The following is a 16,413-nucleotide window of genomic DNA, read 5'->3' as shown; positions in this document are numbered from 1 at the left end:
TTGGTCATGTTTGCATGTAAATCATAACTTATTGCTTGGATTCAATCTCTTCCAAGTTTCTAAAACAATCTAGATTATTCAAATTTTCATTCTTCATTTAAGTCTACAACATTAAATTGGCCTCTTTGAAAGAAACTCAAACAAATTTTAATAACATCCATGAAACCCTCTTTTTTATTGGGGGCCTTAGACTGGGGCCTAGATTCCAATGATTCTTCCTACTTGATTTGATTCATATTAAGAGAGAGGCCAAACTAAGTATATTTAGAAAAAAGAAATATAGGGGAAAGACCTGGTATCGAGGAGGGCAGTATTTTTCTTTATTCCACCAAATCAGAGGGAGACAAACACGGAGTGCGGATAACCTGTAAAATTCTGCGTCCATGCGAATGCGCCCACAACAAGTGTTAATATATGAGAACGTAAAATAAGGGGTTTAATGACTTTCCTCGATTCTTGATCCTGCAATTCTTTCACCAAACCCTAAAGACGCCATTTTTATTCTCTTCTGCACTTCCCTCCTGATCTCCTTCCGACCGCAAGCGCAAAGAATTTTCTTATCCTGTCACGGATTTTAGTACATGTAGGAAATCTGCTTGAGAATTGCGGGCGGGTGATTTGTTCGGATCGATCTCATGATCTGCGGATTTAGTAAGTTATAAGGCGCACTCGGTCTGCGGAATGTTAGAAATGGGAGGAGAGTTGGTAAATTTACGACTGTCGTCGTTGATTTAATAGATTTTCTGACGTCGGAATTGGAGGCGTAGGTGATGATTTGATTTGTATAGGTTGCGTTGTGCTAAGAAAGATTGACGTTGACGTTTCGGGAAATGGATGTGAGGGTGTTCGATGATGAATCGTGATGATTCGCGATCTATAGTTACGGTAGATTTCGTTGCTGTTTGAGATGGAACGAGTGGGTGAAGTGTTATTTTAGGCTCAAATATGTTGTATTTTGATGGCGTATGGAGTTCTACATGGTGAGATCGTTTGGCTGTTGGCAACTTCGCCGTGGCACAAGTTCGTGGACAAAAAAGGTGTATCGTACAACCAGTTGCCTGCATTTGCCGGACGTGGATAAAACTATGAATCGTTTCCGGGATTTGTTTAACCCTTGTTCAAGACTTGATCTTTATCGATCGCATGATTGAAGGTCATTATTATTGGTGTCACAGATCTTGAGGTCCGGTCCGTCTTGGCTTTTCAGTGCATTTTTTATTGCTGTTGATTGAATTGTTTGTTTTTCACGTCCAACGGTAGTTTTCGGTCTAATATGGCAATTAGGCAGGTAGAGTAGAGAGAGATAGAGGAACACAAGAAGAGAATGTACGTGTTAGCAGCCTCCAGAGCGGAGGCGCGTATGAATTGGCTCAACAGGCTGAGGTCTGCAAAAGGGTTTCCTGTCGAACCAGGCCTCAAAATGGAAGACTTTCTAAACTCCACCACGTCGCAGGATCGATCCCCTGCCCTTTCGTGCACGAAATCTTGTCAAGTGAAAACTGAGTGTGGGGAAGTCCAAGGGGACGAAAAGGCTAGGGCTCGTGCGAGAGGCGCGACAAAGAAAAAATCTTTGGCCGCAGTTAAGGAGGAGAAGAAAGACTGGCTGGAGATGACGAATAATGCCTTGGCCGAGCTTTTCTGCATGCGGCAAGACTGGAAATTGGATGACAGAAAGAAGACGAAGCGCAAAAGGAAGCAAGACAGGCCCAGGATCTGTCCGTCTGTTGACGCCAATTCGTTGCAGTCATTGAGCGCAAATGATGATAACATTGTGGAGAAGCCTGGGAAAGCGAGCGACAAGGCCGTTTGCACGTCGTCGCCGTTAAGTGCAGTGAACAGTGTAGTAGCTGGATCACGGAAAAAGGAATACGATGGGGAGATTAGTCCAGTGAAGAAAAGAAAGGGCTTTAGACAAATAGCGGAGAACAGTATTGATGGCAGCAAGAGGTCAAATGCTGACATTTCTTCTTCTTCTTGTAATTCTTGCACTGAAGTGACTCTCATTGACACCAGTCTTTCCATCTGGAGATCGCGAAAAGTTATGTACAGGAAAGGCAGCATTTGGAAAGTCGGAGACAAGAAAGCACAGTCTGTTTCCGACAAATGCATTGTGGCTGATGGGCATCATGCCGCGAGAAAAGGTTCCATGAGCATTGCTACTTCAAGATCAAGGATTGTTGAGCATATTAATGCTGCCCATTGCTCAGCACCTGCCAAGATTCAAACTAGGCGAGTGCATGATTCCAACTCCATCTCTTCAACAAAAGAAGTAAGCATACTTGCAGCAGACCCTTCATAAATGTTATGTTTATACTTTTTTCTTTATTTGTGAGTGTCTCATACACGCTGAACTTGGATATGCTAAGCATCCCTCGCATTATGCTGTGTACTCTTTTCGATCCTACATATCAACTCATTAGTATATTATGCTTTATGCCAACAATTCGTCCAATAGTGTATCAGTCAGCTTTTTGCTTTCGTTGGAGCACATAGCTATGCATATGACATTTCACCATTGAGTACAATCTTGTTTGCGGTTTTTGTTATGAATCTTGTTCTATGCTTTGTAGCAACTAGAGGAAATCCAAATTGTTGGCAATTAGGACAAGCTATAGAATGAGATCATATGTTCTGCTCAGGGGGATTGGAGTGTCCATTGGAATTTACCTTAGTGCCTTTCATTGGCATTTAACACAGGCTAAGTGCCGCTTTGTTGTAATTAATCGGTTTACAATGGAGTGAAACGGTCCCTTACCCTAACACATCATTTAATTTATCGCCGGCTCATCTATAAGCTTTTAATTGTTTTCTTTGCATGGCTTATTCCTGAAAATATGTCAGGCATTATGGTTCGCTCCGGGAGACTAATCTGGTCAGTTTTGAGAATATATAGCGACTGAGCGGTCTGCCAGATAGTATATTTTGTTTCGAACGCAACTGCTGCACGTCACATTGGACTTGGAAGAAAATAGATTTCCAAATTTTGAAATTTTCTGATACGAATCTCTTTAAATACTAACAGGTCACAACACATGCTTCAGTATGTGAATAATAATGATGCGTAAACTAACAAATTCATTTATTTGTTTACGATGTTGCATATTATTGACCTGCTTAGTTTAGGACTATCTTCCATGAAAATTCTTCACATTTGAAATGATAGATAGTGTTACCACTATTGTATCTATTATTATAAGTATACATTTGCTATCATGTAGTTTATTTACTCCCATAACTACGATTTTACCTTGCTTTTCACGATGCTTAATACAGATAATTACTTTTATGTAGTTTATGCTCAACTCGATACTAATTTCGTTTTGCTTTGCACCATGCTGTTGAAAAAAATCGAATTTATTTTCCTGGCTGCATATATTGAATAGAGGAATACAGTACACAAAAATTATAAATAAAATATGTTTGTCGGCTGCAAATCCATTCAAGGATAGTGGCCATGAGCGAAGATTCGAAGCAATGAGCTGGAACCTGAAATTTATGAACTTGTTTCTTTTCTCCCCAAAGGTTGAATATATCTGCTTTCAGAATATATAAATTGATATTCAATCAGAATGATGAATATTTCTCTTAGCATGTTATAAAGGACAGCTGAGGCTTCACGTTAAAAATTGTAGGGTAGTTGCCTATCATGGAAGCGAAACTGTGTAGACTCATTTGGGTTATAATTGGTCAAAGTTGCCTCTATCTTTTAGGCATACATTTCTGTAACGTTACGCTTGTCTGGTTTTAATTAAACATATTGAATAAAATATCAGACCATATCCCTGGCTGGGGCGTGCGTGCAGTTGACTACAAGCTATCAATGTTTAGTTATTTCAATTTATGGCTGTTTTAGACTCATCTCGGGCTGTATCTCAAATATGTGCCATGGCATTTATGCACAGCTCGGTGCATTCATTTTACTATACAAATGTTCTAGTTACATATGACCTTGGTAAAAGAGACAAAGCTCATGGAAATTACTAGACGAATCACAATCATCTAATTTTTCTTTTAGGGCACAAAAAACAGACCTAAATCATAACCTGGCTTATCTTCGCGCAGTTACTAAGTATCCAGGTGCAGCCTAAACCCCTTGAAGAGATGGCAAATTTATGCGAGGGAAATAGGCCATTCCACTAAGAAAAGAAGAATACCTGTGAGAGGAAAAACCACTCGAATCAAAAGTGCATCAAGTTAAAGGTGCATTTATGGAGGTTGAAGGATATTTTGATGCTATTGACCAGTCACTGATGGTGCTGAAGCACATCAGTATGAAGCCAGGATCAGTCTGGAAATACTAAAATTGATGTAGGCCAACATGAATAGATAAATGGTTATGCATGATGAAAATAGATGCTTTGGGCTTATCAAACAGATATTGAACTGTTTTGAAACAGTGATTATGCTTTATGAATGGATGAATATAAACTCAGTTGCTGAATTGGAATCAGAACGGAATGGGTACATGGTTACAAAATGCTGGTACAACAGAAATTTTTGTAAGGGGTTAGGTACATATTTATTATGTTCATATATATATATAAGCAGCTTCAAAATAGAATTACATTTAGAATGTCATATACCATACATATGCTAAACAAAACTATTACAAATTTGAAATTTTGAAACATATCATTCTAATTCATATCTAAGTTTCTGTATCAAAAAGATCAAACTAGAGTCACTAAACATTTTTGGCATTTAAAATCACAAATCCCAGATGTATACCTCTAGGAGATTTGTTTCAGAATCAGGTTCCAGTACGTTTTCTACCCAAAAACGCCCAGAAAAGTCCCGCGATTCAGCAACTCACAATATAAATAAGTGAATAAAATATCAGGCCTGTTTGTTGACATTGAGGTACAATATAGCTATATAAAATTGTTTCATTTCTTCTTCATTTGGCATTGGAGTTAATCTATGCTACAATTGAAATTTGATCGAACTCATCAAGGTATCCTTTTTAAGATGATTTTTTGAGGTACATTTTGTATTGATATTTCTTTATGATTTTGTTTCAGATTATTTAACTTAGAAGAATGTAGCCAGTATATAGAGCCATCAATTACAGCGGTTAACTGTGATCAGTGAACAACTGGAAAAATTAAATGGCACTTATCACATTAATCCTTCTTCCTACATTTTCCAATCCAATAACAATTGGAATATTAGTATTCTTTTTTAGTTACTGAAGTACAGCCATCTTCACCCTAACATGTAATGTGTTCATTGAGGTGGTCTCCCGGAGGGTAGGAAGTGTGCTTTGGTACAAGGCATCAAAGCACAAGAAATAGCCAAAGCCTATTCATACACCTATGTTACCACGAGTTTTTCCAGGACAGGGGACGAGGGACGAGGAAATGGGTTTTCAGGACAGTTTTTCTTTTGGTTGAAATAGGGGACGGCTATATATATATATAAATTCATGAATTTCAGAATTACATAGCATTGTCACATTCATCATAGCAACATAGTTTAAAATTATCAATTTCATTCATCAAATCAGCATAGAACATAGCATCAAATTGAATCATTGTCGAAGAATTGGAACATCGGATGATATCAAATGAAAGAATCAATCTGCCATAAATTAGACTTTAAAGCCCTTTGTTGTGGGTTTTGGAGGAAAACCAAATTTGTTGTGCCAAATCTTCCTAGATGGGTAGCAGCCATCTTGTTTGGGCAGTAATCAACTAGAACAATTTATTTCTGGGCAATTATTGCTGCTATCATAGTATTATCAAAGCTGAAAGCAATCTGAGTATTCCTCAATCCAGCAGCAATGATTTCCAAGTCTGCAATATGAATATCAAATAGAAGTTTGATTTACAATCACTTTTCAGATCTGGTTTGTTGAACAAAAGTTGAAGTTTTAATTTTGAGTCATAGTTGGATGCTAAGTTTATAATGGCTTCCAAAAACTAAATTTCAACATAGGTTATAATAACATATTTTATTATTTTAATGTGGGGCCAGCGAATGGGCAGAAAATCATCATTTATTAATGGTTTTTTTAAGTTGAATTTTATTTTAAAATTGAAAACTTAAAGCAGTCCCCAGGATGGACGAGAAATGGCTACGGAGTTCTGGGGACGGTCAACACCATCTAGAAATGCGTTGACCATTTCCGAAGTTTCGGGGACGGGTTTCTGATTTTCTTGCTTGGGTGGGGACGGCTTGGAAATGTTTCCGGCTGTCCGAAATGGGGATGGTTTCCGAAATTCAAGACTTAAGGCTGGAAACGCGTCCTTGGATAACATAGGTTCACACCCAATTCTAGTATTGAAATATCCCCTATCATCCAATGGACAACTTGATATCTCTACATCATGATTAGCATTCAATACAGTAGTAATCTGGGTCAAACCGCGAGTCTGTCCTCTTAGTTTAGCTGTACTTGCAGTTACACTCAGCCAGATGTTACATTGCATAGCACAAATGCCAAATCTAATGGTGTGCAGCACCAGCTTCTTGATATCTTGGTGCTCCTTGGTTGGCACAAAACTCCAACTGGCATTTGCTGAGTTGGTGCATGACATTGGGGCCTTCAACACAGATCAAGGCCAACAAAGCTTCAATGGTCCTCGATATCTCAACAAACTAGTCAACACAAAGCTAATCTAGAAAATGAACCATAATGGCAAACTATTAACTGTTAAAGAATTGAACTCTTTTTGAATCTCTCTTATTTGTGACCATATTTCTTGAAATTTTCATACATCCTTTTGATCACTAAGATCAAGAAATGATTACATTCCAGTTAGGCCAAGCAGCAGAGCTACGAATTAATCGAGTACTTTAGTTTAGAGTGGGTGAAAAATTCACTAACTTTTAACTTTTGTTCAAAACATTATCATCTTCATAAGAATCTCATTCTAACACGAACAAAACTTGACGTCCACTATAAAATCCAAATAGAGGGAAATTATTCATTCCGCTTAAAGCACTACAAAACATCGACTAATTTTTTTAATGCATTTGAATTGATTGCAGTTTAGAATCTAGATTATAAGCGTATCACTGGCACTCTAGAAACGTGCGATAAGTGAAGGAAGAAAAACATATATAGTTTAGTGTACATTATATTCAATTACATTGGTTTAAAATGGAAACCTTTTGAAAAATTTGGCAAATTAAAAAAGATAGAATATCTGTAAAAATAAGGAAAATAAGAGTCACTCTTTTTCATATCAAATATTGTGCCTAAGGATAAAAATAAACGAAGTATTTAAAACTGTTGAATTTGTTCGATGTTACCAATCAAATCACAAAATATTGTAAAAATTGTCTTGACTCCATTAGTTTCTATAACTTAATTCCGAGACTCAAACATAATGCCTTGAGATAAGAAAAAAAACAACATACATAATTCTGAGATTGTTTGATGCAACCCATACAAATATTGTATAGATCATCTTGAGCCTAAAGACTCAACAAATCACCTACAAGTAATAACATATGATATGGGAAAATAGGTGGATAAAAGAACAGAATTAGTTGAATGAGGCTAAAGAGCGGGAAGTTTGAAGTTTCAACATCCTACTTTTGCATTCGATCACATTCTGATTCCTCTACTGTCTCATCCAAGATGGCTAGAGTCTCATTAAACTAGCTGCACATAGCAACTGCAAATGTTGGGACCTAGTGGACGGTGATCTGCTTTGATTGCCTTCAGATCTTTGATTTGCAAATGTTTTCTAGGCTACCTTTGCTCTGATTTCGCATTTGTGAAAACAGGGCCAAAACAAATAGAATGAAGGCAGAGACGAAAAAAAACCACCATTTTAAATTGCCACAAGCATCAGTTGTCAATTCCACTGAAATTGACCAAAACTACAAACTGGATTTAGTTTGCACAAAAAGCAGGGCGAAAGTAGTTAATGATGTTTGCTGCATTCATTTAGGTATTGTATGTTTGTGGGATTTTCCACCATGTCAAGGATTTTCTTGCTTAAAATTATCACAGGAATAATTTTCATGATCAATAACCAGTCATTACTTTAATGAATTTAACAATATTAACAAAAGCTTAGAGATTCTTGTGTGCAGTGCGAGTCATCTTGCCTTGTAATTCTCAGCAAGATATATAAGAAAACTTTTGCGAAGGCAATGACTTCTCATGTAAATAGTCACTGGGGAGATGACTTGATTATTGACTATTACACGTACTGAAAATCCCATTAAAAATATGCTAAGAGGCTTGTCGCTGACTAACCAATGCAAGTCGATGATCTTGAAGGTTCAAAAGTGGCATTGATGAAAGATGATAATTTTCTTACAAGCAATTCGATAAAAAGTAAAACTAAAATAAAATATTATAATCATAAATTCATAATCATAAGCATTAAATAGTGTTCTAAGAAACTTACAAATCTCAATACTTGTCATAGAAAGTCATTGTAGAGATTACTTGATTATTAAATAAAATATTACTTGTACCGAAAATCCCACAAAAATATAATGAAAGAAATGTCAGTCAGTAGCCAATGTAAGTCATTGAACTCGAAGGCCAAAAATGGCATTGATGTAAGATATTAATTTTCAACAAACAAGTCAATAAAAAATAAAATACATTATCATAATTATAGATAGTGTTCCAAGAAAAAGCATACATATTTCAAGATGTAGAATACATTCCTATAAACTACATAGTTCATGGTGTCGTAACCAAAGATGTTTACAAAACTTGAACGATATACAAAAGGCAGAGTAAAAAAGTCCCGTCGTTCATTGGAGAGGGAGGTTCATTCACTCAAGAGGAAATGGTTATCTATTACTAAAAATGGTCTTTAACCGAGTTTTCCCCTAAAAGTTTCTATTAAAAATTTGTTTAGACAAATAATAGGACTACAGTCCTCCTATTCATCCACAATGATGTCATTCACAGTTTTACATATTTTGTATGCATAACAAAACAAAGGGGATTTATAATGAAGTATTCCATCGGAAACATTTGAACATGAGAGATTTATGTAAGAATAAAATGACGCTGTCAAAGGAAATGTGCTACATTATATCTTTGTCGACACCTTCCTTCACAGCAAAATCTTAAAATTGTTTCCAAAATGTCAAACATTCCCAGACCTCAAATAACATCAGGTCAAGCCCAATTTCAAAGACTGCTTCTTTAGTTAGGGGTTTATCAAATCTTTGGGATAGTTTTACCCAAATGTCAACTGTAAGAATTAAAGAAAGTTGATGTTGTCATGGTATGCATGGAAATATTACAAAATACAAAAATAAAATCTAGTGGAATAAATTTTGACCAGTTAATGTATCAGTAATATTTTATAAACTGATCCTTACAATCCCAAGGATGCCATTCTTCAGTAGGATGGACACCTACTGTCTCCTCTTTTTTTTTTCTAGTATACCCCATCCTCAACCAAATGGCTGAGCAAAATTTTTCAGTAAAACCCCTTTATTTGCCTAGTGCATCTATCATTATAAAAAGCTACAAACGTGAATGGTTCAAAATGCCTACACCTTATGGACCATAGCCACAATCAGTCGATACATCTCCACAGGGCATTTACCTTTAAGTCTTCATATAGTTTTAGTCCCTTGCACTTTAGGAGATCTCACATGCTCCTTCACTCCAACCATCCTGAAAAGAATCAGAATAACCGTGCATTTTGTGCTTGTATGTGTCAAAATCAAAGACATTCTTCATGGAACTGTTGCAAAGTATACAAATGACATATAAGATATATTACATCAAAGACCAATTACAATCTGAGGATAAGCTACATCAGAATTTGAATCCTAGTGGCTTCCTTTGGACAAACATTACCCAAAAAATATTAATGTCAAAAGTTGAATCCCATTATGTATGATCGAAGTGGCAGATAGATTTATCTCCAACATCCTTGGGACGCAGACAAGAATAGAGACATCTCCAATCACAGCACGTCTCCAGAAGTCTCAGTTAAAAAAAACCCTAAATCGGGAATTTCTCCCAAAACCCCTAAACTAAAGAAGTGGAAAAAACCCTAAAAACTATTTTAAATTTACCATGAAACACAAGAAGCACACAAAACATGTATTGACTAGTAGATTTGAAATGATACTGGTATGTGATTTTTCTAAGTTTGCTTCCTGCGTCTATTTTTCTCGAGCCTCTACGTGCGCATGAATGGTCTGTATCTTCTCATGAAAGTTGCCTCCCACCCATAAACACTTTCTCTATTTGGCATTTAAGTTTTCAATATAAAAAACTGAAGTATTAAAAACTACATATATAATCCCTGGAGAAAAGCTTTGAAATAACCTGTTTCTTGCTGTTTAACTTTAAACTTTACAAGTTCAAAACTACAGAGAAACAGGAACTGAACATTAGCCTGGACATTTATGCAAGAATTCAAAATTTCATAATTGTAATTATATATTTCACATTTTATATATACGTTTGGTGTCTCCTTTTTTCTCAAGAAATGGTGTATCAGTACTGTCTTCCTTACTGTTACCAGTACCATTCTTCGGGTAAGTATGGGTATGCTGGTTAACTAATGTTTTTCTCTTTATCCTTTTACTTTTCTTCTCGTTTACCGACTTCAAAACAGTATGATTAGGGTCGTAGTTTTGTTTATATTTTGGGGATGTGTATGGGATGAAAGACCTGGGACTAGACATGCATCCCTGTGGATCCTTGTAAAGTGGATTCTAGCCAAGGTTGTACGGGAATGGTATTTGGGTAGTTAGGGTACCGCTACGGGTAGGGGTACAGTTATTTTTCAAAATAGGGGACAGTATACTTAGGTATGTCAAATTTTTATTAAATGAAATATAATAAATATAGAAATCTGAAAATATGGGTCATAAAAATGGTTTTTCAAAACAAGAACAATGATAAAGTTTGCAGATATAATAATGTATTGTTTTCAGTTTCAGATTTGCTACATGTTTGTAAATAGTAGTAATAATATATGATAAATGTTTAGATGCTTAATGGAGAAGGCAGACTTTAAACACGAACATGAAGATCATAATCATATAACAATGACATATTGCAAATGATAAACTTCTGACTTGAACAGTGATATAGTTTACTGTAAATCAGTATTGTATCAAAGTTCAGCCTGATTACGTATTGAATTAAGCTTGATAAACAAGTTGATATGCAAAGAAAAAAACTGAAGCAAAAATCAGAAATATTAATCAAGGTCCTTAGCAATGATGCTCTCCACTGAGTTCCCGATATTTGAGAGTACACATATCCGGTACTTGGATATGTGGGTACGCGTCCAGAGTGTGGGTACACCTACCCATGCAACTTAGATTCTAACGATTCCTTAATGCATTTCTCTCATCTTTTGCCACAATTCCCTCTAGGAATATTGTTCTGCTCATCTGATAACCATAATTATTATTACTGTCAATCTTAGATCAAGTGGCCTTATATCTAGTATATCTTCACTTCCTTTGACACTCGGTCTGATTTACAGCAGACCAAGAATTTGACATCATCTTTATGCACATTCTGGTGATTAGAAATGACAAATGCAACCCTCTCTCACACATTATAAATGACAAATGCAGTATAATATAGTATTAAATATTTATATTATTCACAATTCAAGATAGCAAGTGCAAAGCACTATAACACTGACACACAAATGCAATGACAAATCTGTGTCATTTACTGATTTAAATTCCATGACATACTCCCTCCTTTCGTCCACCTATGATCGATACAAGAAATGCCTACACCCCAGTTTCCTTCAAGGAGGCTGTTACAAAAAGTTGTTATCCACAATTACTAGAAGGTTCGCTGCCACATACTTATTTGTGTTATAAGTTTTTGCTGCTACATTCATTTCTTGAAGGATGGAATTTGTGTCTTGAGGCTATTTTCGGTCAAGGATATGGTGAGTTCATGGAGCCTTGAATTAGTGCTTCTGACATACAATGAGGGAATAAAAATGGACACCAAATGCTATTTTACAACAATATCGGAGGTTGCCCTAAAGAGTGTTTGATGATGGTCAAATGTCTTCCACTTCCAGGGATCCAATCATCAATATCCTATATACTGACTAAATATGACTAAATATGAACATTTGTAACTTTTGAGGCAATGTTATCATGGATAACGATTGATTTGCAACATATTCTGTACATGATATTCATCAAATAAGTTTGAATTCATGTTGACAGAAATAGGGATTTCCAAGAAGTCACTTACCTAATATCCAATCAACCAGCAAACAGGACAGTTTAAAAGTGTTTTGGAATCACCACTTGAGCATTTCCCGCCACAAGAAAAATGTGCGTCTGAGATCTGTTCCCTGAATATTACTTAACTACTATTGCACATCAATATTTGAATGCTTGTAATTTATAAGGTTTTTTGTACTTACATCGAATCCCAAATAAGGTATGCTAGTTTCATGAATTTGTAATTGTATGGAATCCTAAATTAGTATCCAAGTTCAGTTCTTTCAAGAGAAAATAATATTGTAGAATTTTAAATAAGCCATTCTGGGTGTTGAATTACGAATAACTACTTGTTTGCTTTCAATTTACTATCATCACCAGAACTGTGACTTTCCTGGATTAGGGAAAAGATTATCTGTTGGATCTTTGTGGTCGTACTTATAGTGGTCTACTGATTTCCTATGTGACCGATCAATAAGCATCTCCTGATTGAAGCAGGAGTAGGTACAATATTTAGAAATAATGGATTTGAATTAACAAAGTGCTACTAATAGGATGTTTCCTGAGTATATTATAGGTGCTATTACCACATAATAACAGCACTGGCCTATTTGAGAGCACTGTCGAGTGGCTATGTGAGTGCAGTTTGGATACATTATTATGAGTTGTTTAACATCCATTTTACATGCTATTCTGGATTTGGTCCTACTCAGAGATGCAAACAATCAATTTTTGTTAAGACGATGTGGCAGATTTCTGACTGCAGAACTTCTATAGCAATGTTAATGTTTCAACATTTGCAGCCATTGACTTGCCAGTCCTTTCGTAGTACGCCTTTTAATTCATTGATTATAATATAATATCCGGCCTCTGGTATTTCATTTTGTAGATTCAGTCTTTGGTATTTAATATTTTGTTCTGCCAATTTCGATAGTAAGCTTCCTCTGGTCAATGTCAGATGTTTCTATGAAACAAATGAAAAATGACTGGTAGAAGAGGTAGCTTGTAGCCTTTATTTTGGAACTTCTCCTCTGTTGGACATTGTTTCTGCCGGAATGATCAATTCAAAGAAGATTATATCCAAGGACTAAAGTATTCCTTAACCATGTTTTTGCATTGAACTATAGATAGCCGGTATAGAATTCATTAAGAGCTACAGTTGAACTGAAGCAAATGTTATACTCTAAAGTTCAAAGCATCATTCTTGAATTTTTGTGCAGCTCAATGATCACAGTGAAGTAAGAAGAGAAGTTGAAGGGCAAAGAACACCACAGACTCGAAATAGGTATCTTGAATCACAACTGCTAAAGCAAGTTCTCAACTAAGGATTTCAAAAAGTAGATGCTATATATTTGGTTTTTGTCTCTGTCGCTCTTTAATTTGAATTGTCTGTCCATTTTGCAAAGGTGCGGCACGAAGAGGCACTTATATTCAGGATCTATGGGTATAATAATATGTTTCTCACTAGCTTGCTGGTCGTGTCTGCTTCTGTTTTTAATTTAATAAAAGGTTTTTTCATACATATAACTGAACTAAAATGGTGACTGCACAGATTGCAGCGATGATGGAGCTCTAGCAGAATTTAGGAGAGAAGCAACGGAGGAATCACCAAAAGTTGTTCCTCAAAATATTGTTTGTCCTGATCATCCAGTAAATCAGCCAATTGAAACACTTCTCTTCTCACTTTATCAGGTATTCCTGCAAGCTGGAAAAATGGGCCTTACAGCTCGTGAAGCAGTTTCTAGGATACTTGAAAGAGGACTACCTGGTCTTCATGGTGGAGGCATTGTTCCAAGAATTCAAGTGGCAAAGATTTTGAAAACATCACCATATTTCATGCAACTTGAAGAATCAAAGTTTGTTCTTTGCAGTGCCATCATTGGAAATGAAGGGCAGCATTTAAGTTTGCCTATCAATCTTATTGAACCAAGGAAGGAGGTAATATCGGATGCAACTCTTGGAAAGAGTGAATTGGTAAAGAGAGAGAAGCAAAACGGGTCTTGGCAGTATTTGGCAGCAGTGGCTGCTATCCGAAGGGTAAGAACAAGGAGGCGTGGTTTGACATTAAATCAGTCAAAAGTCAAGCCTTGTTTATCACGAAAATCTGTCAAGGACAGAGGAGGAAGTTAGTTGTTCCTAAGGATGTGGCAGCTAGAAAGCCCCTTTGGGTGATGCGGCTTTCTCCATGACTGCAATTTTATGAACATTGAAATTTGAACCCTGGACTCTTCTGGCCTCTAGAAACACCCACGAAAAAATGTCATGTTTCAGGAAAATTGTGTTCTTAGATAGGTTAGGGCAGAAGGAATTTTAGCTGTTCCAGTGGATTAATTCATTCAACTATTGATCCCCACGAGTATTATACTGGCATCTACATTGGATGCATTTTTGTAAGACTATTAAGATCTGGTTTAAGCCATTATTGGTGCTTGCAGTAATGGGCACACGATGTCAAATCTTTTAGCTGTTGTCATTCTTCTTTCTAACGGATAAAGTTTCTTCCCAACCCATTGAAAATAAGAAAAAAATACAAGGTTCAAGGAACGTAGTTCTCTGTGCGCAGGAGCTGCAAGGTTATTTCTTTTGCCCATTGAAGTTCCCTGGCATGGTAGGCTTGGATTGTTTGATGATTAATATTCTTCGAAAATGGGATTTGCTTTGCACAAATAAGGGAAACCCCTAATTAAATAAATAAGCTCATGTCAATAGAATACTATAATGTAGTAAGATGATCATAGAGAATAATTTTGTGGCAATAAGCTCATGTCATTAAATATAATGTCTAGCGTTTTTCCATTATACCCGATGAATAGGTGGACACGCAAGTCCCAGTCTCCTGCTGAGATTGGAGATAAGTTCAAAGTGTGTGCCAAAGTTTTTCTGTTCTTTCATGAGGATCTCAATCCCGGGCCTTTACCTTATCATTACCTTATTGAATTTCTTCTCATGAATTTCGGGTTTTCATTGTCGGCCAATCAACGGTTTGCTGTCATTTTGTTTCTAACTTCAATATTGGAAGACTTGCATTTGAGCATTGCAATGCACAAGCTGAATACCAATAAGAAATAACTAATAATTAATAATTGGGTCCAAACATGATCTCATTTCTTTTATCCGAGGCTATTTCGTCTTCCTTGACGTTCAAGACTGCTAAACAAAAATGCAATGGTAACTAATTGATTGGTTGAATGCAGGAATAAAAGAAAAAAAAGGCCTTACCTTAATGGGAGTGGAGGCACTATGTGCAGAAGTGAGCCCATCATTTTTATTCTCTGCGAGCATGAACACATTGCCCTCGGTATACTAACGATTCACATGCAATACTCATCCCTCATATTGTATCCGTCTCCCTACTCAAGTTGAATGGTACGAAATGAATGCACATAAAAGGGAGGAACTTAACTGCTACTTTTTCCATGCATGAGGATTGTTTTAGCATAGAGTCAATTTTTAGATGTTTTCTCCCTCATTAAAGAGGGGAGACGGGTTTTTAGCACTAGGGTTTTTATCAAAAAATAAATTGTTTTTTCTCTTTTCGAAACCAAAGGTATTTGTGTCTGACAATAATTTATTAAAAACTATTTTTTGTGCGGAAAAATGTATATTTTGAATTTCTGTCTATTTATTTGTATTGGTCTTGCTTGAGTGGTTTAAAATGTAATAATTAATGACTCTGTAATTTTTAAGTGAATCTCATTGTTCTATGTTCTATAAGTAGTGGTTCACAAGAATCTCTCTCACAAAAATGAATGAAATTGTTAGTTCTCATTGCATCTACGTGATGCATATAGAAGTGATGTATGAATGGAACAATGAATATTCATTGCATCTATGTGATGCTTATAGAAGGAAAATGTCACAATCCACCACAATTCATCTATAAGCATCACCTAGATGTAATGAGTGCAATGTGCTCCATTCATTGTCATGAGTTATTGTGAATCACTACTCATGAAGTATGAGTCCATGAGTTTGACTTGAAAACTACACAATTGAATCTTGACAGCAATATTACAATTTGATTTGCATGTAAGATACATTTTTTTACATCCAAGTTGACAAATTGACTTAAATTGATCTTCATAAATCTCAAAAGTTTAAACTAGAATTTTAATTTTCTTATAATTTTAATTTTCTTATAATTGAATTGAATTTGTAGGTAATAAAAAATTCAAGCCCTAAACTTATAAATTCAAAAACAATCTTCAACCAAAATTGATTTATCTCCCTACTAATTACTACTCACCAACTTAAACA

The 16,413-nt window shown here is 35.9% G+C and overlaps 1 protein-coding gene and 1 long non-coding RNA gene across 2 annotated transcripts; one reads left to right on the top strand and one right to left on the bottom strand.

Moving 5' to 3' along the window:
* The first annotated feature begins 362 nt into the window (after window positions 1-362).
* LOC149530449 (fantom protein) lies at window positions 363-14,612 on the top strand. The gene is made up of 5 exons (XM_089808722.1): window positions 363-1,183; window positions 1,289-2,269; window positions 13,377-13,441; window positions 13,563-13,600; window positions 13,709-14,612. The coding sequence occupies exons 2-5, from the start codon at window positions 1,325-1,327 to the stop codon at window positions 14,284-14,286; spliced, it is 1,626 nt and encodes a 541-aa protein (XP_089664848.1). The 5' UTR covers window positions 363-1,183; window positions 1,289-1,324; the 3' UTR covers window positions 14,287-14,612.
* LOC149530448 (uncharacterized) lies at window positions 9,103-15,699 on the bottom strand. The gene is made up of 2 exons (XR_016358460.1): window positions 15,376-15,699; window positions 9,103-9,607 (listed from the first exon to the last, which is right to left on the bottom strand). It is a non-coding gene; the product is annotated as an uncharacterized LOC149530448 (long non-coding RNA).
* Window positions 15,700-16,413: the final 714 nt, after the last annotated feature.

This window comes from Cupressus sempervirens, chromosome 11, assembly GCF_028749045.1.
Source record: "Cupressus sempervirens isolate cs-2001-9-10 chromosome 11, ASM2874904v1, whole genome shotgun sequence".
Classification (NCBI taxonomy): domain Eukaryota; kingdom Viridiplantae; phylum Streptophyta; class Pinopsida; order Cupressales; family Cupressaceae; genus Cupressus; species Cupressus sempervirens.
Note: the sequence above shows the minus strand (reverse complement) of the source record. Positions and strands in the feature narration are given on the sequence as shown.

What these genes read in the sequence shown, in the direction of transcription:
- LOC149530449 (XM_089808722.1), top strand. Translation starts at nt 1,325, where the DNA reads ATGTACGTGTTAGCAGCCTCCAGAGCGGAGGCGCGTATGAATTGGCTC. An exon ending in CCATCTCTTCAACAAAAGAA is followed by an intron (nt 2,270 to 13,376) that starts GTAAGCATACTT and finishes ATTTTTGTGCAG; the next exon opens with CTCAATGATCACAGTGAAGT. An exon ending in ACACCACAGACTCGAAATAG is followed by an intron (nt 13,442 to 13,562) that starts GTATCTTGAATC and finishes CATTTTGCAAAG; the next exon opens with GTGCGGCACGAAGAGGCACT.